Raw genomic sequence first — 21,703 nt, 5'->3', positions numbered from 1 at the left:
ACTCTGCAGCCAACCATAACAAACTTGATGCAGCATCATATGATGCATAATTGAGCTTCATTAGCTTCTCCAAATAATTTTACAATCCCTTTTTGATGCTTTTACTGTTTTAAAAGTTGTTTTCAGCCCTTTCCATGACAAAAAATTTTGTGGATGATGTTTTTTTGATTGTGGATTTGAATTATAATTTTATATCTTATTTGCTTATTTTTCTTATCTGTCACATTCCCTGAGTTTACAATGTTTCTAGAAAGAAACTGTGATTCAGGTGAGTAGTGGGAAGTAATGTGGGGCAGTTCCTGGAGCTGTAGTAACCACTGTTCTCGTGACATTTTAAAAGTGATATTTGTTGCTGCTCCATGTATTCAGTTCAGTGTGGTCAATCTGGGTCATTTATCGTCCTACAAGAAGAAATTGCTTTTGCAGAAGGGCAGCTTGTATATATTTAAACACAACAAATGCACCAGAAAGATAGCACATAAAAAGTGAGTAAGCTATACACTCATGAGAGAATATAGGAAAAAGTCCATAAATTTGCATATCAAATTTGCAGAGTAGAGCCATTAAATAAACATATTGTTGTTTAATGATTCAGTTATCCTGTTTACGTTGTCACTGCCTTGAAGGGCAAGAAAAATGGACTTGCCAAGCATTTTACCAAACAATGGGTAAGTTTTGGTGTTTCCTCAAAATAAGCGGTCTGGCTTTTTACCAAAAGGCAAAAACAACAGGTGAAGTCAACAAATGATCTGCTGACGTCACCTGTTCAATGAATGTTGGGCTGTTATACACATGGAAGCACTTTATTAAGATATTTTAACAACTGTAAAAGTAGCAATTAGCCCTGTTCCAAATAACCTTAGTTCTACATAAATATGACCCAGATGTATTTCTTTCCTTTTCCTCTTTACTGTTATTTTTTAAAAATAATATATTTTCGAATTTTAAAAAAATGATACAAATAATGTTTTTTTTTTTTTTTTGCATTTATGACATTTTTCGATCTATAAAAATGAATGGATAAAAGCACATAGCAAACCAGACTGATGACGACACCAATGATGATGACCCGGAAGAGACGTGAACAGCCAGTGACCTCTGTGCTGTGTACGTAGAGAGGAAAGATGACTGAACAGAGGTGGGATTGTTCTGTTTTGCCTTCTACACCAGGGCACACTTGGCTCGTTTCGGCGAGTTAGCCACGAGAATAAGGACCAGCCAAACTGTCCAAGACACGGAATGTCGTTACAAAACAGATACGAGTCTGTTATTGGGTGAAGACGTCGGACGATGCTAAACCGCTTGCCAACTAATCGAAATTAGCCCGTGTGTGGGGGTTCTCTGGCGGATTCAGTTTGTTCGCCTTTCAGCTGCTTGCTGTATGACAGTGGACGTATTTATCCGAAACCCAAACGTCAGTGAAGCTGCCAGTTAGCTGCTTTTCCTGGACACCTTGGCGGTGACAGCCACGTCAGCTGCCTTCTCTCTAGCGTGTTGTACCGCGAGCACTCGTGGGCGCTTGGTTTTGTGTTCTCGGTGTTTAACTCAGAGGGTCTCTCTGCAACCATGGCTCCGATGGGTATCCGGCTGTCGCCGCTCGGTGTGGCAGTGTTTTGCCTTCTGGGGCTCGGTGTCATCTACCACCTGTATGCCGGGGTCATCTCCAGCCGCCTGGCTGCTTTCAGGTCAGGCTCTTCTGCCATTACCTCCCAATGTAGGTACAGCAAGTGTATCTGCCATAGCAGGGGTTGACTTGAACGTTCTTCACAGTCCACCAGCAGCTGCTTGTGTCAGTGGTAAAGAAGCTAATTGGTTAGTTGAAAATAACAATACATTTGAGGCCTCGAAAGAAAGCTAGATTAATACCATTATCTTTCAGAAAATGTTCAATCTCTTGTATGAATGTTGGAACTACATGTTGATAGTTCGATAGGCTCGGGATGTGTCAAACTTATAGGTGTAGGTATTTAATAGTGTAGGTAGGGTCATATCACTGAATCCATTTTCATGTACATTAGACTGACTTTGGCTGGTGGTGTCAGTTGTCCTTAAGGTTGAGGTTCCTGCCTGACTGCAGCCCGACTTCCTACCTCTTTTGTACAACATTTCCATTACCTTCAAGTCACAGAGCTAAGAATACGGTACTGTGCCGAAAAGTCAATTAAAAAATTCTAAATATTCTTTCTCTGTTCTGAAGGAATGGAAGATGGAAGCTGGAAGTGGCATATGTCTTTGCTCAGTTTGTACAAGGTGAACCGGAATCTAATATATTGGTATATATTGATGATTCTTTCTAATGTCCAATATATTTTCATCTAAAATATATATCCTGCATGACTTTTTTTTTTAACAAAAAGAGCAAGGACATATGAAATTTCCAGCTGTCTGGATTAGGAAATTCTGTCAGAACTTGGAAAACGGGTTTTGATTGTAGGGAGAGTTGTTGACACATATGGTAATACCTTCAGAACAGCGGAAAATGTTTTTTGAACGGACCTCCGGGTTTTTTTGCTCAACAATCTTGAGCAATTGCATCAGCAGTCTTGTTGAGTCAAGAAGATTCAACCTCTATTGAATACTGAATAAAAGTGACCATGGCTGCTGAATTAGAACTGGGTATTAAACCTCAATAGTTCTTTAGTAACAGTTTAGATGTGTCCCAAGTATCAAAGATTGTCAACTACAATTACACAAGCTGCCACTGGATGCCCGGACAGATTTGTAATTTTGTTACCTATTCTTTGACCAGATTCTTCTTGACTTAAACGTACTTTATGTAAGAATGTGAAGCAATTTCCATGTATTAATTGCTTTTGTATTGCCAATGTGTGAATGTAACATGACTTGAAAAATTAGACCTACCCGGACCTTCTCGGTTGGCTATAGCAACCTGTGGAGTGATTTCTATGTAAAGGACTGAGGACGAATTTTCCAGGAAAATCCAAAAGATGTGATGTTTATTTTCGCTCCCAAGTACCTTTCCTCAAGGCCTCTCTTTGGCTTCCCTACTTTGCCAAGCGACCAGGTCCCAGCAAAAACATGTTCATTAGAACTTGTTTGTAAATTTTATTTGAAATATCTCCAGTCTAACGTTACTCATGCCACTTCTATCATCTGTTCATAACTGATGTTAGTTTAGGATTATCGTCGTCTCAACCCACTGCCTGTCCCATTCAGACCATTAATGTTACTTGACAATATAAAAGGTCTATTCTGTTATGCTGAAACATTAGCGCATTGATTTAGAAAAATGAGAGTTGCGGTGGAAACTACCACATAAAAAATGAAGTGTTGCAACACATCTTATTTATAATATACCATTTAGTTCACTAACCATTGGCCAGCAAATTTAGCTATGCTGCCTTTTGCTGAGCCCCTCAGTGAAAGCTAGACAAACAGCAATTGTTAAAGCTGGCTAGCTAGCTAACGCCTGCAGTCAGTATATCATGCAATGAGAATAGATTAATTCAACGTTGTTAGCCTATATTGTGCTGCTATATATAGCTAGTAAGCCGATTGCTTTCGAAATCCTATTAAAAAAACAAACCAAAAACATAATAGTAGTCAAACTATAGTCTTGCATAGCCAGAACTATCTCTACACTTCACTTTTGCACAGTGCCAGTGCTGGAGAGTCAAATATTGTCTATAGTCTAAAATATAGTTTACAGTCAAACTATACTAACAGTGTAACTTTAGTTACTTCATCTATCAACGTGATGCCGGTCAATCACCTTCAGTCTCATGTCTGTCATGTATGTCATGTCGCTGTTTGGACAATGCCCAGGATGTTTGCTCTCTCCTGCCTATGGAGTGCGAGCAGGATGCGGGCGCCAGTTCACTTAACGGCTACCGGTGTCATTAACAACAAGGGTTTTTCTTAATCTTACACAGAACCTTTAAATGAAATTTCTGTCAATTTTATAGTATTATATTTAGGCACAAGTATTATATTTAGGCTACATGTGTTTTTAGACAACATTTAACCATTGAAAACTAAAAAATAATAATAGAAGAAGGGTTTTTGAAAATATCTCAAGTGATACTGGGCCCTATTGCAGACCTTAAGAGGTCACCATTATCTGGGTTTAAGTGGTCTGTGGGCAAACACTGAATCTTTGCCATTGTCAAACCATTGTCTGACAGGACAGTGGTTTGATTGTAAGATAGTGAATATCAGCACAAAACACAGCTTCTTTTCAAAAATATTGGGGCAGTGTCCAAAACTTGCCATCTCATTCACCTACCAAAAGCTGGTAAGGCTGATAATAGCTTCATCATGTTTAGTCTGAAGAAAGGCAAAAGCTTTTTTTCAGTCAGGGCCGTTTTCAGCCAAATACATCCTTGTTCTGTCCCTTCGTCCCTGCAGACAGCGGAGAAAAGTGGATCTGAGGGACCTGCTGGCTGTCTCAATGGAGGCTGCGGTACTAGGTGGCAAAGAGGTAAGAATCATTGTTTGACAGCTCAAGGATCACATGTTAACTAGGCTCTCCATAAAATTGTCTTTACAGTTGCTTTTGAAATCCCTCTTAGCAAAAATAGAAAATCACTGTTTACCCAGTGTCATGAGAACATCCAGAATGTGACTGTGTATTCACTCCTCCTTCTATTTCACACATTCTGGAGTAGACTATGGTCATTTTAAGCATGTGACCTCTAACAGAGAGACAGATAGAATTTTGGAGTAATAAACTATATTTTCAAGGCTGTAATGTTTGTTACCACCCATAGGACCAACTGTCTCATGTTTAGAGCACTTACAAATGATTAAACATTTCCACACTAGGTTTAGAATGATTTTGCTGTGACACCCATGTTTTATCAGGTCATTACTGATTCATTATAGGTAATGCTGTTAATTAATGATCATATCAACCAGATTACAAATAACACTTTTTCTTACTTTCCTGTATTAGCCACAAACACAGTTTTGTTTTTTTGTCCTGAGGATAATCTACTGGTGTCATTGTGAAAAGTTTTCTGTGGAACTACTTTCAGAAATAGAAATAGTTGAGTTACTGTAACTAACTAGTGATCTTACTGTAATTTAAGTCTTTAGTTATTGGATAAATTGTGGCATGACTCTTAAGTCTTAAGTTGAATTTTTGAATCCTGAGTGATAGAGTTATCAGGCACTGGTCTGTTGTGTAACTCACTAAAAGTGATGTTCCCCTATTCTGTGCTAATCTTCCTATGCAACTCTGAACCAGTTGTCTACATTGCAGTGGAAACATTAAAATTATTTTGACTATAATCTCTAAAGGAACCACAGCTGTACATCTGGGGTCCTTGAACCGTATCAATGGCATGTGACTGTTTTTCCTCACTAGGTGAAGAAGGTGCGTGATGAAAATGGCCTGAAGGAGAAGTCAAAGGGCAAGACGAAGGAGGGAGCAAATGAGCTTCTGACTATGGGTGACCTGCAGTCTCATAGAAAGATGTATAACCTCATAAGGAACACCTTTCCTGAAATCATGGTGAGCACAACCACTGTGGCTGTTGTACAAGTTTCTTTTATTCTGCATATTGCATAATTGCTGCAGTGTTCTCTTTTTCAGTCATGAATTGTCCACTATGAACATGCCAGTAATGTTGCAGAATACTTGTTTGTTAGATGCAGGGTTAAAGATCTCAATCATGACCAGTTCCACTAGTCTGAGACAGTTAAATCGAAAACTAGAGACCGGAGTCCTGCAGGGGTCCAATTCTTTAAGCCTGTAAATGCCCCGCACCTGCTATGCTCAGTACTAGAACCGACCCAGGAAAGGCAGTTATCTCTAAATCATATCCGGACACGCCCCGACCCGTTTAATAAGTCCCGCAACCCAACCCGTACCTGTAACGTTAATTAAACTTAGTCTACACAGTCACTCACTTTCAAACTTATCCAGATTGTATTTACGCAGGACTTGTCTGGTGGCCGGTCTGAGGTTATTTGCTATTTGGCGTAATGAACTGCCCCATTCACATGTGCAAAGTACTCACTCAGTTAGCTCCCACTTCAGGCAGAGGTAATGCAAAGTGACACACAGATAACCAATTTTGCGGTAATTGTGTTTCCTCATATCCAGAACGCCTACCTCGTTGCCGTCAGTCTTTCTGCATCCTCAATTATGGAATAATTTAGTTCATTTTTACCAATGCCCATACCTGTGAATTAATATAAATGTATTTTTTTACCCATTACAAATCATTTTTGCGGGTTACCCGTTGGGTACCTGATCCTGTGCAGGACTCGGCTAGAGACTATCACGAGCAACATAGCTAGAAAACACAGAACCAAGGCTTTAATCTGTGATGTTAGAGGTGGACCCTGAGGAAAGCTTCAGTGGTCTCATCATTCCTGTAGTTGCTTCAAGATGCCTCCACATACCGTTTAAAGTTTAAAATAAGCCTAAGGCACAGGAATTCTGTCTGCATGTGTTTGTTTTTAGGTGAACAGTGAGGAACATGACAACATGGTGGATAAGGAAGCAACCTGGAGCCAGGCCATTCCAGCTGACATACTAGACAAGATAGAGGGAGGCAAGGATGTTCCTGCTGAGAGCATCACAGTGTGGATCGATCCTCTAGATGCTACACAGGAATATACAGGTGTGCATGTTACTGAAGTTCCACCATCTTAACTGAAGTTATCATTTCAGAAGTCATATTGAACAGTAATATTCCAACTGTCAGTGTGGTACACCTTAACAGATGGTACTCCTCTTAAATAAATAAGAATGAGAAGTGTGAACGGTTGAAGTGAAAAATTGGGTCTTTGTTCAGAGTTCAAGTTCATGGGAGTCACTTGAAGTCTAGGGTACATTGTAAAATGCAAGGCTCTAGAGTGCGAGCATTTTGCTTTCATATGCGAGTTAAACTTACAGAGAGTGAATGTGAAAAATTACTTTGGTGCACTGGTGCGGCCGACCCAGAGTTCCTAGGGTTGCTGGTTCCAAATTGGCTCTCAATTTGTAAGGACCCAGAGCATTTTATTGGAACTTCAAGAGACCAGTGAATGAGATTAGAAGATTGGAAAAATTGGTTTTGGTGTTTATGGTGCGTGCAGCTTATTCTCTCTGTGTGTCTCTCCTCTGCTCTCTATGTCTGTGTTTGATGGAGAGCAGGGCCCAGCTTCTCCACACACAGTGCGGACAGCAGGGCAGAGAGGCTGTGAACGGAGACATGACATCAAGTGTAGTTACTCTGTGTGCAATCAGACCTCCCGAGTGAAAAGCCAAGCACGTTAATTTATCAAAACACCTGTTAAACAAGCATAAACCAGCAGAAAAGCTGTATTTTCAGCTTTGCCCACAGTCTGCACCAGTATGTCTTAACCATAGCAAACCTGGGCTAAAAGCAAATCGCTATCAAGAAGTTAAAACAAAAGCTGATTGTATGTAGTGTTGTAAATGTTGTGCCTAATTTGTCAGATATCTTAAAACTGAGCAAGTTTTTGTAGACTTTATGTCTGAGATGACAGCCCCCACTCCCAAACCAGCCCCCTCCTCCCTTTACCCTGCCCAACAGTGAATCCACATCAGCAGTAAGATGGTGGAGTTAAGAGGATGAATGAGTGATAGTGCCTGATTTCTATGCTCTTCATTCTTTTTAAACTTCATCCATTGCTTAATGTCAGGAATATTATTTATTTTATTCAGATTTTACATTTAATTCCTGGGGGATATTTTTGAGTTTATATTGTGACTTTGCCGTTTTACATATCGCTGTTCCTGCTCTAGACAGTTTTTTTTAATAATAATTTAAAAAATATTTTTAGTAAGAAAAAAGACCGGATAATATCATAAGTGCCGATAGAAGAACCGGACAGATAAAGAGTATCAATAAGAGTTCTAGAATTGATTGAATCCTAACCGTACCCATCTCTAGTTCGGGCACTTGTATTAGCAAAGGTCATTGTAAACAAAATGCCAGTAGCAGCTTTTCGTTTTTTCTTTTCAGTGCCAGTTGTCTCTTTTACCAATTAAAATCAACATAGCAGGTCATGTCAGTTGTCACTAATTAACTTTAATTCCATTTCTAATGTGATACTGGATTCAGTCTGGATAACATCTTATCAAACCCCAACCCTATTTACAAAAGCCTAAAATGAATTAGTAGACTCTATGCTGTTTGAAAAGGGGTGCATTCGTAAAGCACAAGGCATCCTTGTTCTTTGGCCCAAGTGCCCCTAAAAGTGTAGAGACCTGTTTGAAGAGCTAACAGTGAGGTGCTCTCAGACAGACAGTACCAGGACACTTAACATTTGCCACTGGGCCTCATGGACACCATATGATTTGACAAAAAGAAGAGTGACAGTTATCAAGTGGCAGTCAACAATTCATTTGATGGTTATATTCTGGATGAATTGTTTAATGTACAAAATAGCAAATATATTTTGAAAAAAAAAAAAAAATGCCCATAACAGTTTCCCAGAGCACATGACATTTCAAATTGCTTTTGTCTGTTTTGTCTGTTCAACAGTTCAAAACCCAAAGATGTAAAACAGAAAAGCAGCAAATCATTGCAATGGAAGAGCGGGAACAAGTGAATGTTTGGCATTTTTGCTTGAAAAATGACAAACAATTATCCAAGTAGTTGCGGATTCATAAATTCTGTTGACTTATATCAACTATTCAAGCCATCTACTAATTGTTTTAACTCCACATAATTATACAGCTAGGCTACCATTTGTGCTATAATGATCTTGAACTTGGCAAAATCTCTCTGAGCTTTATTTTTCCTCAGTACTCCCTGTCTAGATCCACAACAATCAGGATAATGATTTTGAACTAAAGTAGTAGGTAATCAGTCCGTCATCACTCACAGCTACTCAATATACGTGTGCTGTGTTCTTAATGCTGTTGCAACTAGGTAGTTAGAGCCGTGTTCAGACTGACTTTGGCTCTGCCTTAAAAAAACACAGCTCTCTCATTCATTTGAATGGTGCCAGTCCGGCAACATAGCATGGGTGCCAACGAAGAAGGCTGGCCAAAAAAATGCAAGGTCTTCTGACAAAAAGTTGAACTTTTGCCACAACCTGACATTACCCGACAAGGCGCTGCATTGGCCAAGCACATAAATGCAAGCGCACATTCCCAGTGGATTACTTTGTAGCATCAATGCTGTAAAGACTAACGCAATGACAGAAAAGTTGCCAACCTGATAACTTTGCAGAGTTTTAAAATCCTGTCTGAGACTAAACCATTGTGCAGGGTTTTAGTGTTAAGCTTTTCCAAGCACTAATCTCTAATGCTCCAAACTAGACTCCCTGGATTGTACTCCATGTCTCCCGGTACCTGAAGCAATTAATTTTGGTTGTGATTTGGAGAAAAATAAATAAATAAAAAATTAATGATTAGATACTTAAGGCTGAGCTCATCTAGTTGAATGACTGAGAGCCCAACAGAGTAAACAGTAACTCTAATGGTCAGCTCCTGGCTATATGAGACTAACTGGATGAATGTTAAGATGCAAAATTGCTGCAAAAGACCATAATAGTCCAGTCTTCTTTCCATAGATAACGGTATAACTAACACACACCAATAGCTAAGACAAAGTAACGTGGCCACCAAGCCTCTTAAATAAAATGAATTTTTTTTTTCACTCGACATTTTTGGGCGCAATGCCTACATTTATTTTTAGGATCACCAGTCTATTAATTAATTTTAGGCTTTTGTAAATAGGGTTAGGTTTGATCAATTTTATCCAGTCTGAATCCAGTATCACATTAGAAATGGAATTAACATTAATTAGTGACAACTGATATGACCTGCTATGTTGATTTTAATGGGTAAAAGAGACAACTGGCACTGAAAAGAAAAAATGAAAAGCTGCTACTGGCATTTTATGTACAATGCACTTTGCTAATACAAGTTTCGGAACTAGGGATAGGTAACGGTTAGGATTCAATCAATTCTAGAACTCTTATTGATACTCTTTATCTGTCCTCTGGCTCTTTTTCCGTATCTCTTCCCCACTCTAACCTATCTGCTTATCTCTCTCTCCATAGAGAACCTTATCAAGTATGTGACCACAATGGTATGCGTGGCTGTAGATGGTAAACCAGTCATTGGGGTCATACACCAGCCATTCACTGGGTTCACTGGTAAGCATGTGTGCTTCCACAGCTTAACCTCTGCATGTTAATTAAGTTGCCTCCTACTTTTGAACTTTACATGGTTAGTCTCTGGTTGTGGCTCAAAATATATGCTTTTTTCAATAATAATCTGACTTTTTCAATGAAATACCAAATCATATCAAGTGAGTTCATTTGTATTTTCTAGAAAACCTCAGAAGAAAACATTTCAGTTTTTTGTTGAAACCATAAGATTTAATGTCTCTCTTTATTTTGGTATAAATGGATCATAAATTCTGCTTAACTTAATAGTTAAACTGTTGGTTGACAAAATAGTATGTATTGAACTTCTTCCGCCTCTGTAACCCTCCATTCCCTTTGTCTCTCTGCCTCCCTGTCACATCTCCCCCAGCCTGGGCGTTTGTGGGTCAGGGATCAAATATGCGTCCCCGGTCATCCTATAGTGTTAGCCCCCCTAATGTGATTGTATCCCGTTCCCACTCTGGAAAAGTTAAAAGTTATATCCATGATGCTTTTGGAAACAGCACAACAATCACAGAAGCAGGTGGAGCAGGTGAGTAGAGAATTCTTTTACATTCATGTATTGCATTTAAAAGTATTGCATGTACAGCTAAAGCTCAAATGCTGTCTGTAACTATAATTTCAAGTAAAAGTCATTTTACCTCCCCATAAATGTACACACATTCATAATTGGAATTTCTCATACGAACTTCACTGTGGGCCACTGGGCCAGTTGGAGTCCTTTAGTAACAAGACTCTCAATTTCTTTCTTTGTCCTTTTTTCGGTCTCAAAAGAAAGAGGTTTAGAAGTGTGAAATAAGACCTTAATGGCTAAATCAGTAGATTTGAGTATTAGTTTGAAATGGGACTCTCCCACAACTCTGAGTTCTGATACACTCCTTTCTTATTTTTACCGTTTCTTAGGTGTTTTCATGTTATATTTACCATTTATAGCCATGTATGATCTGTTATTTGTCATCTGAATTGCTGATTTTTTTTTTTTTTTTTCCCCCCACTAGCTAACTAAATGTTGCAACATACATGCTGTACATGCAGTTTGATAATGAATGACTGGGCATCAGTACCAGGCCGTGCATTAGAAAAATTTAGCTGGTTTAAAGGATAAAGTAGTTCACAGTACGGCAGGACTTTTCTCACATTAGACATTTTTACCTGTCAAACACAGGTGTTACTAGTAAGTAAAACCTTGGAAGGGCAGCAAACCTGCAAAGTTGTTTGTGCCAAATGTAAGCTTCATTTGCAGGATGATGTGTGATAAAGATCATATCCACCACGGTGTGATTTTTCTCCCTCCCTCTCAAACTCTCTATCAGGATATAAGGTTCTGTCACTCTTGGAGATGCCTGGACATGAAACCGGTTCTATAGACCAGGCAGATGTTTATGTGCACATCACCTTCATCAAGAAGTGGGACATCTGTGCTGGTGCAGCACTACTAAATGCACTGGGTATTGTAACAGCTATTATTTTTTATTGTTTGTTGTCCGTTTCAGTTTCAATATCTATTCAGATTTTCCTGTTGATTAAATGACTAACAAAAACCCCTATTAATAGGATACTTTGTTTACTGGACTACATTTCACTACATTTAGCCCCTTAAAACTTGGTTTCAAGTCGTAATTGTTCTCTTATAAAATTAAATATTCATAACTAAATAAGCAACAGTAAAATTTTAAGTTTGGAAAACTTACACTCTTAGATATTGTTTAGTGAGAGTAAAACATTCAAAAACTGTGTGGGTGTGATTTGATCCCATGTGACTGACATAAGCAAACCTCCCCACAACTTTCATCAGATTCTGATACAGATGTTGGTAAATCCTGATTGGTAAATCCTGAAGTATGTGACATCACATTTTTTTCCAACTGATCCATGCTCAGTTTAAATCAGTGAGAAGAGCTTGGACAAAAACAGAAATACAGAAATCTCTAATGTGGAAAAAAATAAAAAAATAAAAATAAAATAATGTTCAAACTTAGAACTTAAGCAAGTGTGTTCATGTAGGACCTCTTCACTCCTAGTAAGAGGCTGATGGAGAAGATTAGTTTTCCTTATTCTTTCTGATAAATGCTTGTACAACATAAACAAATATGCTACAATGCACCAGTGTCAGTAATATTTCAAAATAGATTAATAACTTATCCTTATTGTATTTTATTTTTATTTTTAATGAATATGTTTCTGTCATCTCTGTAATGACTCTTTAATGTGTGTAGTGCACTGTACCAGTGACAGGTTATCACTATGATTGTAGGAGGCCACATGACAACCCTAAAGGGAGAGGACATCGACTACAGTGGAACACCACTCAACAAAGGAGGACTGGTGGCCAGTGTGGGTGTGGACCCTAAGGCCATACTGGAGAGACTACCAAACTGGGACCCTGAAAAGCACTGAAAGACACAAGTACAGAGCCAGTGGTAGCTTGGTTAGGTTGTGATAAGGGCAACATGTGGCAGCCCTTTTCTATAAATAAGAGTGGTCTGGAAACATTACCAGGCCTGCACGATTTCATCATCGTGGGACATCCAACTTCTACCAGTCAGACGGATTGGAGTCACTGTCACTGGCATGGGCCGCTGAACAGGACAGTGGAACCAACATAGCTGCAACTGGAAACTGCAATGGTTGATTTATTGGCTCTGACTACACACTCCCCTTCATACATACATACTTACAACTAGATGAAGTGGTACATCTTCCTCTTCACGTGCATATACACACAAACCCATGCTGACAGTGAACACGGGACATCAGCTGCCATCCCTGAATCTCCTTCCTTCATCTCACGGACAACAGGATGACTCCAATGGGAAATATTAAACTGAGGAGCACAATACTGAACATTACAAGAAATCCTACGGAGTGACTGACATCATTTATCATCTTAAGGCCCATCTTCATCACATAATATTCATAACATCAGCTTAGCTCAGTTAAAGAAACGATCACCTATCCTTATTTGAGACTAAATAGAAACTCACCCTGACGAGGAACAATGAGCCTCAGTGGTAAACAACCACTGTAAATGGGGCTACTGGCCACTTTATGCTACTTTAACAGCAAACTTTATGTTCACCACCACCATTACATCACGGCAATTCACTTCACACTCTTCTTTAAATGATATGCTACTTCAAAATTTTCATCTGAGATGGAGCATTTCAGCTATGGATCTGTTCTTGGACTTCGGTGGCCTTGCTCACACTATAGATGCTAGTCTCTCAAACTCTGGGTCAGGACCCAAGTAGTATATCTTAAAGAGCCAGGGCCACAGTGGAATTGCGTTGATTTGGTCTTCGCTTCAAAAAAGTTAAGAAAAGCTCATTTCTTCCCCCTCAAAAATTGGAGCAAATGAAAGATTTTTAAAGCAGTCCCACCTCAGTGAATAGTAGCAAGCAAAACACAAAGGTCAGAACTGCAGTGAAAGAAAATTATAAAAATCATTCAATAAATTCTTTGCAGAATAGCCACCACACTTTTCATTTCAGTTGACATTTTAGTAAACTCAAAGAGTAAACTTGAGTAAACTTTTTTGTAGATTATATTAGGCCCAGAGGGGATCAGATTTATTAAGTTACTAATTTTGCTGAAATATGTTTTAGCCAAACAGCCCCCTACAAAAAAAAACAATGTTTTTTTTTACAAATGAATAAAGATTAAATGGTAAAAAGAAAAAATGTGGGAATATTTAAGTAAAAGATATGGGGTTTACGATTAGATCCAATTGCGGTACAGTTAAAATATCACTTAGAACAAAAATAACCATATATGCACTAAAACGCAACTAATATTTCCCATTTTTTCTTCATCCCAATAAAAAAAAAATATATATAAAATAAATTCTCAAAATAAATTAGGTTAGAGAAATGTAATCTGTAATTAAAATACTTGTTTCTCATTTTAGGTTTCTAGTCTAAACTCCACTTTCAAATGTAGCTGCCAGTTACTAATGTATATTCAACCTGATCCATTGCAGGGTTAGAACAACTGGGCTGAAAACATAGAACTGAGAAGGCCTTCTGCTATGGTAGCTCCCATGTGTGAAGTCAACAGAGGGCGAGTTTGCTAGATGTAGCTAGCCATCTTCCAGTTCCGCCTCATAGCGTGCGCTGTTTTTGTGATATAGCACTGAGTAGCGCAGGGTCCGCCTGTCTGTGAGCAAAATTCGGTCAGCCACTCTCAAGATTTCCATAACACCTTGTCTCGTTTCTCTGTAGACATTTGGTATGGCTACACTAGTAACTGTTTCTTGATGGATCTGGGTATTTCAGCTCCAGCACTGTGAGCAACTTTCTAAAGCCTTTGCTTTTGACTACAGGAAATGACTATAGGTTGGTTGCGTTGAAGTTGCCAGTTGCTTTAGTTATTTCTTTAGCTACCCTGGTTTGTGGAAGACAGGTTGAAAATGATTTCAGCACCGTTTGGTCCTGTGGCGGCTTTTTCGGTGTCTCCTTTTTCTTTGTCGTGACTGTCATGGCGGTGCAGATGGTTGCTCATGTTGGTTGTGTTAGCTGTTGTGTGGCGCTACTCTCATTATTTTCTCCACGCTTTACAGGGAAACTGAAATACTGCCACAGCAATGACTTCAATGCAGGAGGAGCATTTGCAACCATCTTTAAGAAATGTAGGTTCCAGGAGACTGTTCTGTATAATAAAGGCAATTATGCCCTCTGCAATACAAAGTAAGGAATAGCTGAGGAGTAACGTATGGTTGACTACTGATGGCTATTGACATCTGTTCTGTTATAAAGGCAAAAATAAAAAGTTGCTGGTGGAGACCACACAATACATATCATGAGACCACGTGATACATTTCGTGACGTTTTTTTATAGGGCGATATATTGAATTTCGATACATTTTCCCGTTTCCCTGACTTCCCTGTGGTAAGAAGTTATACACAAACATAGCACAATATAATAACTTCTACAAAGAGTAGAAGCACAAAGTTGAGTTAAAGTTAATCTTGAGCAGAGGTCTAATCAGCTAGAATAACTTAAAAGCCATAAAGTTTTCATTTGTTGTCTTTATCAAACTCCATATCCTGTTGGGTTGGGCTCTGACTTGAAGTCATGAAGTAGCTTGACAGTTGATACTCCACGCACCACCACCTCCCCAGTACAAACAGTATCTGTTGGACTATTGCATTACTCAATGAATTAGGGGCAGAGGATCGCCTATAGGCCCTGTGGAACCAGTTTAGAGACCGGATGGCAGTGTGGTCTCACCTCGGCTGAAAGAACTATGTACACAAACAAGTCCAATCCAATATGTACAGTCTAAGTCAAGACTTAAAAACAGACCTCAAGAAGAAAATCATTAATGTTTCAGTGGTTCTATGTCGCAAAGACTTAAGTTAATTAAAACCCAGGCCTTGAAAAATGTCATGTTGAGGACTGTGTTTAACAAGTCTGCAATGAAACTTACCTGAGCTGAACTGGTACATTTCTCCTCTGTTGCCAACCATTTGTGCTACTGAATAATGTACTGTGCGCTATCACAGCCTGTAAAATGTGTCCATTTCACACCACTGAAAATATTACCATTGTCAGTGTGTTGCAATTGACACTTCTATAGCCAGTATTTGCAGTGTGTTCAACAACAAACACTGAAATGAAGTTGGACTTTTGCTGTGAAACCATATAAAATGTTGGGGAAAAAACACCAGCAAAATATGAACTAATCTCAGTTTCTTGAAGATAGAAGTGACCTGTTTCATGTTCTGTTTGTCTCAGCGCCCCTTGTGTTGTTGATAACCTTGTATAGATTAAAAAGGTGTATAGAGGGTTAAGAGTTAAATGTTCATACAACATGTTCTGCCACAGACTGAAGATGATAATAAAATATGCTAATGATTAGGAGAAGCTTTTAGAAGGTTAAAGGCCCATCTGGATGAGCTGTCTCCTTATTAATGTCATCACCACATGACGACATTAATAAGAAGTCAGCTCAATTCAAAGAAACAAGAGAAAACAGCTGTCAGTCTCAAAGCTAAACCTGTTACACCTATTGGAGGTTGGGCCTTCATGTTCTGAATTAGATTTTTATTATTTGAGTGCCTTTAATCTGCACAAGACAACATTGTCGATGGATGACAATGTTGTTCACAGCAATCAGCATGATTTTTGTAAATGTTGCTATGATCTCAGTGAAAGATATGCAAAGGTAATGCTGTACTAGCAATGAAACTGGTACTACAATGACATGGAAATCATATAGGTACTATTGTTTGAATGAACATGTCAATACACTCAGCCTTGGATTCTGCTTCTTCTGTACTGTATGAAAAGATTTTTTAAGTGAATTTGAATAAGAAGTTATGATTAAAGGGAACTCAACCTATTTTACACTTCACAGGCTGTTTACAGGTTTTGGGGAGTATTAAAAAAGTTGGACAAAAGTTTTAGTGGCTCCAGGGTATTGTGTGAAATCTGATCAATATTCTCAAGTGAAGTCACTTGAGTCAATGTCAGTTGGAGTTTAAGACTCCAAGTTTGTAAATGGGGGAAAAAAAAGAAGGAGGTGTGGTATTAAAAAAAAAAAAAAAGATATCTCTCGTTCTGCTGCATCAATTTTAATCCTTTATGTCAACTTTCCATAGTGAGCTCAACAATGTTATAGGAATGCATTACTAAATCTCTAAATCTCACCTATAGGGTAAAGAGGGCAGGCATAGCCTCAGATTTTACCAGGGGCGCCCATGTGTTGTGTAACCAGTGTCCACAAATCTGGCCTGCTGTTGGAAATTGTGATATTGTTTATCTTAAGTATATAATTTTATTATTCTGTTCTGCATGGTTATGGTACTTGGGACTTTTCTGAAAAATTACCCTTTGAGAGACCCCACTAAATCCCTACATAGCAGGAGGTAGCCTTCATTTTCACTTATGCCGAGGGCTTCGAAATCGACTGAAATGGAAATAAGACCAAGTATATAGTACTGTGTCAGTTATGTCTTCTGTTGGTCTCTGTTTATGTGTGGAGAGTTACTATACTGTAATGGCTAAATCGTGTCGTTGTGTTGTTAACTGACTACTCGCATCTGCCTCTACCCACTGATACATGGCAGCATGATAAGGCAGTAAGGATCACTCTCTTAGGCCTTAAGTAGAAACCTAAACCCAAACATTTTCATTCATCCAAACAGCTATGTTATGAAAGTACAAAAAAGCGAGAACTGAGTAGTAAAAGCTACACTGCCGTCTACCTTTCTATTAAAAGGCTGTCATGTGTGGACTGAGGGGTACTCCATGCGTGGCTGGCTGTGTCTGTCATTTGCTCTGATAACCAGGTTGTTGTACAGCTGATCTGTCTCTCATCCTGCTTCTGCTGTGAATTTCCAATAAAACATCAGTGTGCACGATGGTACATGGGCGGTGTCTGCTTTGTCTTCTTGTCGCAAGCAGTTGAAGCACGTTCAAAAGGTACATGCACGCTCAGTCAAATGGTTGAAGCACGAAAGACTAGAGCGTTTCAGATAAGCAAATATACAGTAATCTCACTGAGGTTTAGGAATGAATACCGTTTTTTCGTGATTTAGATGATTTCCAAATGAATTTCCATTTCCAAATAATTACACGGATTTATTGGAACACTGACATTGCACAGATCGTCCTCTACTTTAAACCTTTCCAGCTGGTTTAGCAGGCAATTTTGGCTGCTGCAACGAGAAACAAGGCGATCCATTGGTATGATACAAAAGTGCAATTACACTCATTAAACCATACTGAGATGGTAAAAGAAGTTCAGCACAGAATCTTAAATAAACTGCAGTTTTGTGTACACCCAAAGACAACTTACTGCAGTAGTACACATTTACAGTTATCTCCTTTCCACAGAAACTGCAGCGTTTGTAGTAGGAATTATGAACAAAATAAATAGTCCATAGTTGTTGGTTTCATTTCAGACGGTCTCTACATTGGGGAGAGATTTGTTTGTGTTAAAAAAAAAAAAATCTCAAATCTCACTCCTGTGCAATAATAATACTAACACTTACACTGAGCTGGCAGCTTGCTGGGAGCAGGCGGAAGAGTGTCCTCTATGTCTTTCCTTTGGGCTAAGAAGTCTGAGACTGCTGGGTTTTTGATGCTCTGAATCCAGTCTGACTTGGCAGGGCATACACACATCCAGATGTTCTGTGCAGAAATTTACACAAGAGACAGGAGAAACATAGAGTGAAAAAAAAACACTTGAGCTGATGACAACAAAAATTAAATGACAGAAAAGACACTTATTAGCATTGTTGCTGTATTTATATCATTATATAATCATTATAATTCATCTTAGCAAAGTCAGTGTACAGTAAATTGGGATTTAAATGCCGTTCACCTCCATTTTATTGGTGAAATTTCAAAGACAGATATCCAGATATCTATAGTAAATGATTTCTTTTTCCTTTTTTTGCCACCGAATTAATGGTTCACGAAACAATAGCATTTCTGTCCATGTGTAAAAAGACATACCTTTGCACTGAGGCAATTGTAGGCATCTACAGTAACTTATTTATTCTTTGTACACTTGTGTTTTCGTTATTAGGCCTACGAACTCTAACCTTATTTTCTTGTTTAATTAAGTGATCAGAAAAGTCCCGTGTTCGCAGTAATGCCACTTCTGCAAATATGAATGTATTTAAGCAGCACAACTGCAAACTCCCTGTAATTCACTTGACACACCAGAAAAAAACACGGTAGTCCAACTGATAAAAATTATGTGGGGACTTTAGCTGAATATAAAAAAGTAGCATCAGCTTTGATGGTGCTGGACTCTATGAGCATGGCCGCTTTGTTCCCAACGATTTGACGGTGTAAACTTGGAATCTGCGTGCAACAGCTCAGCTGTTTTCTGTGCAGAAAGGCATTTAGGTTGATGAGGCTTCTACAGGATCACAATGCCACATCAGGAGACTTCAATAATAAAGGAAGAGAGTGCTGCTGTGCCAAGTGCATAAATTGCGCACAGCCCCTCGCTCAATGTGGAGACACTCGTATTGACTTTGCTGCTGTGTGATGGCCGCAGATGGTGTGTGCTGGCCCACGGTGACGTGCAGGCACAGGGGCCTCTTCAAATATTTCAGTGCCTTTGCCATTTTAAACAAAAAAATAATTGTTAATTATTTTAAATATAAAGTGTATAAAATAACTTTTATACACTTTGATCTGTTATCTCAAACATTACCTGGTCTGGAGCAGGTTAGTTGTGCAGCACAAGTTACAATGGCCAGTTCTGGAGCAAATGTATTTTTAGGGAAGATTCTATGTACAGTTCATATCAGTTTTCTTTTGGTTGTTGCTTGAAACAGTTCAACAATTTGACGATAGAGTGCTAGAGATGCTACAGATTTGATAAATGACTCTTAGCGAGCCAAACAAAAATGTGTCACAATCTTGCTGTTATGCTTGACAGCGTAAATGGGTCCAGAGGCCAACCTGTTCTATCAACTATACATGAACTGGAGTCATTGAGTGAGCATTTATGGGCCCCAAACTCTTGTCGTTGTTTTGTGTCTCAAAACAACACGACACATTACTTTACACCTAGCATCTAATACATATGACTAATTCTTTTATATTTATTGTAACGCCTGCATACATTTCCACAAGGGCTAAGAAATGTGATCACTCAGCTTTTTATATTACTCAATATATCCAGTCCCACTTCAAATAAAAATTTTGATTCTAACCAAGACACGACTGTCAGTGGGTTTGCGCATTTTTCCTTTCAGGGGCACCCACTTTCAAATGCACGACAAACTTTCAACCGTTTAAATTTTGATGAATGATTGGACACTCACCTGCTTGCCAAATGTTGTCACATTTAAAGACAAAGCTCACCGCTTCTACTCTTGAAGCTTTGGAAATGACTGAGTTCTGACAAAGACAACGAACACCACATCAAAAGTTAATCGAACTCAGATTCACTGTTTGTGCTCGAGGCCCAGAAGTTCACATAAGTCCAGACCAGAGATACTCAGTGCTGTAATGAGAGTAGAGAAACAGCGGTCCATCATGCAGCTACAGTCCTAAGAAGTAAGAAGTCAACCACCGGCGTGACCTTGAAAACCAAGGGTTAAACCTGAACTTATTTCACTACCCCAAAATCCTCCTTCTTAGTACAGGCCTCCTTCATTGCATTTCTTGGAAATATACAGCCTCCCAAACTAAGTCTAATGCTGGCTTAAGCCAAGTTTCTTGAACACCTATAATTGTTGGTCTATGTCTGAGACCTTTAATAAGAGACCTTTTGCGATTAAACCCCTTGCATTCCAGAAGAATGAAGAATAATTATTAGGTCCTTTTACCTAAGTACCCCAGGTTCCCATCTGCTTCAAGCCTGTTGTTGATTTGTTCCCAGGCTAGATCCTTCATAGCCAAGAATTTTTCGACTCCCTTCACAATTATTTTAATTTTTTCAGTTTTGTGTTTCCCATGATCTGTACAATTGATGACATAGGCAATGGACAAATTCATCTTTCCTGTGGTTAGTTCTGTATTAGTTTGCTCTTGTTGACCTGCTCCTGTTCTTGAAATTTGATTTTGTTGGTTTCTTCCATTCCCGTTCGCATTTGTCCTTGCATCCTCTTCACTGCTTCTGCATTATGTTGTTACCTGTTTTCACCTGACTTCACAACCTCCATAAGTTACACTGTGCTGGCCACCATAATGGAGGGGGTGAAGTCAGGTGAAAACTGGCAGGATAATCTTTATGCAAACAAAACTAAAACAAGACGAGGTCAAAACCCAGTATGTGGCTGGACCGCCCTTTATCTGCACATTATCTCCACAATCTTCAAATTTATCATCACCTGCACACCTTTGCTTTCCTTTGCAAACCACTGCTATATGTTCATACCCCTGACATTTGTAGCATTGAAGCAGAGGAGGAACATTAGGCCTGATTGGGAAACTCATACATCAGATCTTTATTATATACTATATACGCAAGTGCTGAGTCCTGAAACTCTAGAAGCACTGACAAACTTTCTACTCTTTACTGTTTTTAACAATCTCTTTATCCTCCTCACATTGCCTCCATCAATAACAATGCCTGTTATTACTCCCTGAGTCACTCTATTTTCACCCAGAACTCTTCTTCACTCACCATTTTCTTGCAAATATTTTCAATATGCAGAAACTTTATTTCTCTGTTGTTCCACATCTCGAAGAATCTTCAGCATTACAATACTATATTTGTGAGCATAATGAGTAAGAGAGAAGCAAACAGACAAAGGGTGGTCCAGCCATATACTAGGTTTTGACCTATTCTTGTTATTTATAAGGTTCTAGTGTGGTCTTAATGTTCACAAATGTGCACGTTACCAGCATTGTGTGTGTGGATGAAGACTATACAGACCAAAGAAATTTTTTGGTAAATTTAATAAATGTCCTGTGCCCCTGTTTAATAGATGTGGGTCCTCCATGGGTAAGCTAATGTATAAACTTACTCATGCTAATGTCATCGTCAACAGCATGGACTACTGAGGCTACCCACCCTATGTCTAGCTCATTTGATTTAAAACGAAACAATTACTGAGATTAAAGCACTGACTGGGCTTTAAACAGTTTGTGTTCACATCCATACAGAGGTGAGCAGTGAAGGAACTAT

General features: G+C 38.9%; 1 protein-coding gene across 2 annotated transcripts; it reads left to right on the top strand.

The window, feature by feature from the left end:
- Window positions 1-1,066: 1,066 nt before the first annotated feature.
- Window positions 1,067-13,970, top strand: bpnt2 (3'(2'), 5'-bisphosphate nucleotidase 2). Of its 2 annotated transcripts, none has more exons than XM_040144705.1 (8): window positions 1,067-1,685; window positions 4,369-4,441; window positions 5,330-5,476; window positions 6,434-6,593; window positions 9,994-10,089; window positions 10,472-10,633; window positions 11,415-11,549; window positions 12,356-13,970. In XM_040144705.1, exons 1-8 carry the CDS (start codon window positions 1,567-1,569, stop codon window positions 12,496-12,498), a joined length of 1,035 nt encoding a protein of 344 aa, XP_040000639.1. In that variant the 5' UTR covers window positions 1,067-1,566; the 3' UTR covers window positions 12,499-13,970. The 2 variants fall into 2 exon arrangements, with proteins under 2 accessions (XP_040000639.1, XP_040000641.1); XM_040144707.1 differs by lacking the exon at window positions 1,067-1,685 and adding an exon at window positions 2,044-2,950.
- Window positions 13,971-21,703: the final 7,733 nt, after the last annotated feature.

This window comes from Xiphias gladius, chromosome 14, assembly GCF_016859285.1.
Source record: "Xiphias gladius isolate SHS-SW01 ecotype Sanya breed wild chromosome 14, ASM1685928v1, whole genome shotgun sequence".
In the NCBI taxonomy this organism is placed as follows: domain Eukaryota; kingdom Metazoa; phylum Chordata; class Actinopteri; order Istiophoriformes; family Xiphiidae; genus Xiphias; species Xiphias gladius.
The sequence above is the reverse complement of the archived record's forward strand: the minus strand, read 5'-3'. Positions and strand labels throughout refer to the sequence as shown.

Excerpts from the sequence above, each read along its gene's own strand:
- bpnt2 (XM_040144705.1), top strand. The coding sequence starts at position 1,567 with ATGGCTCCGATGGGTATCCGGCTGTCGCCGCTCGGTGTGGCAGTGTTT. Across the intron at positions 10,090-10,471 it reads GCCATTCACTGGGTTCACTG|CCTGGGCGTTTGTGGGTCAG; the intron begins GTAAGCATGTGT and ends CATCTCCCCCAG. Across the intron at positions 11,550-12,355 it reads AGCACTACTAAATGCACTGG|GAGGCCACATGACAACCCTA; the intron begins GTATTGTAACAG and ends CTATGATTGTAG.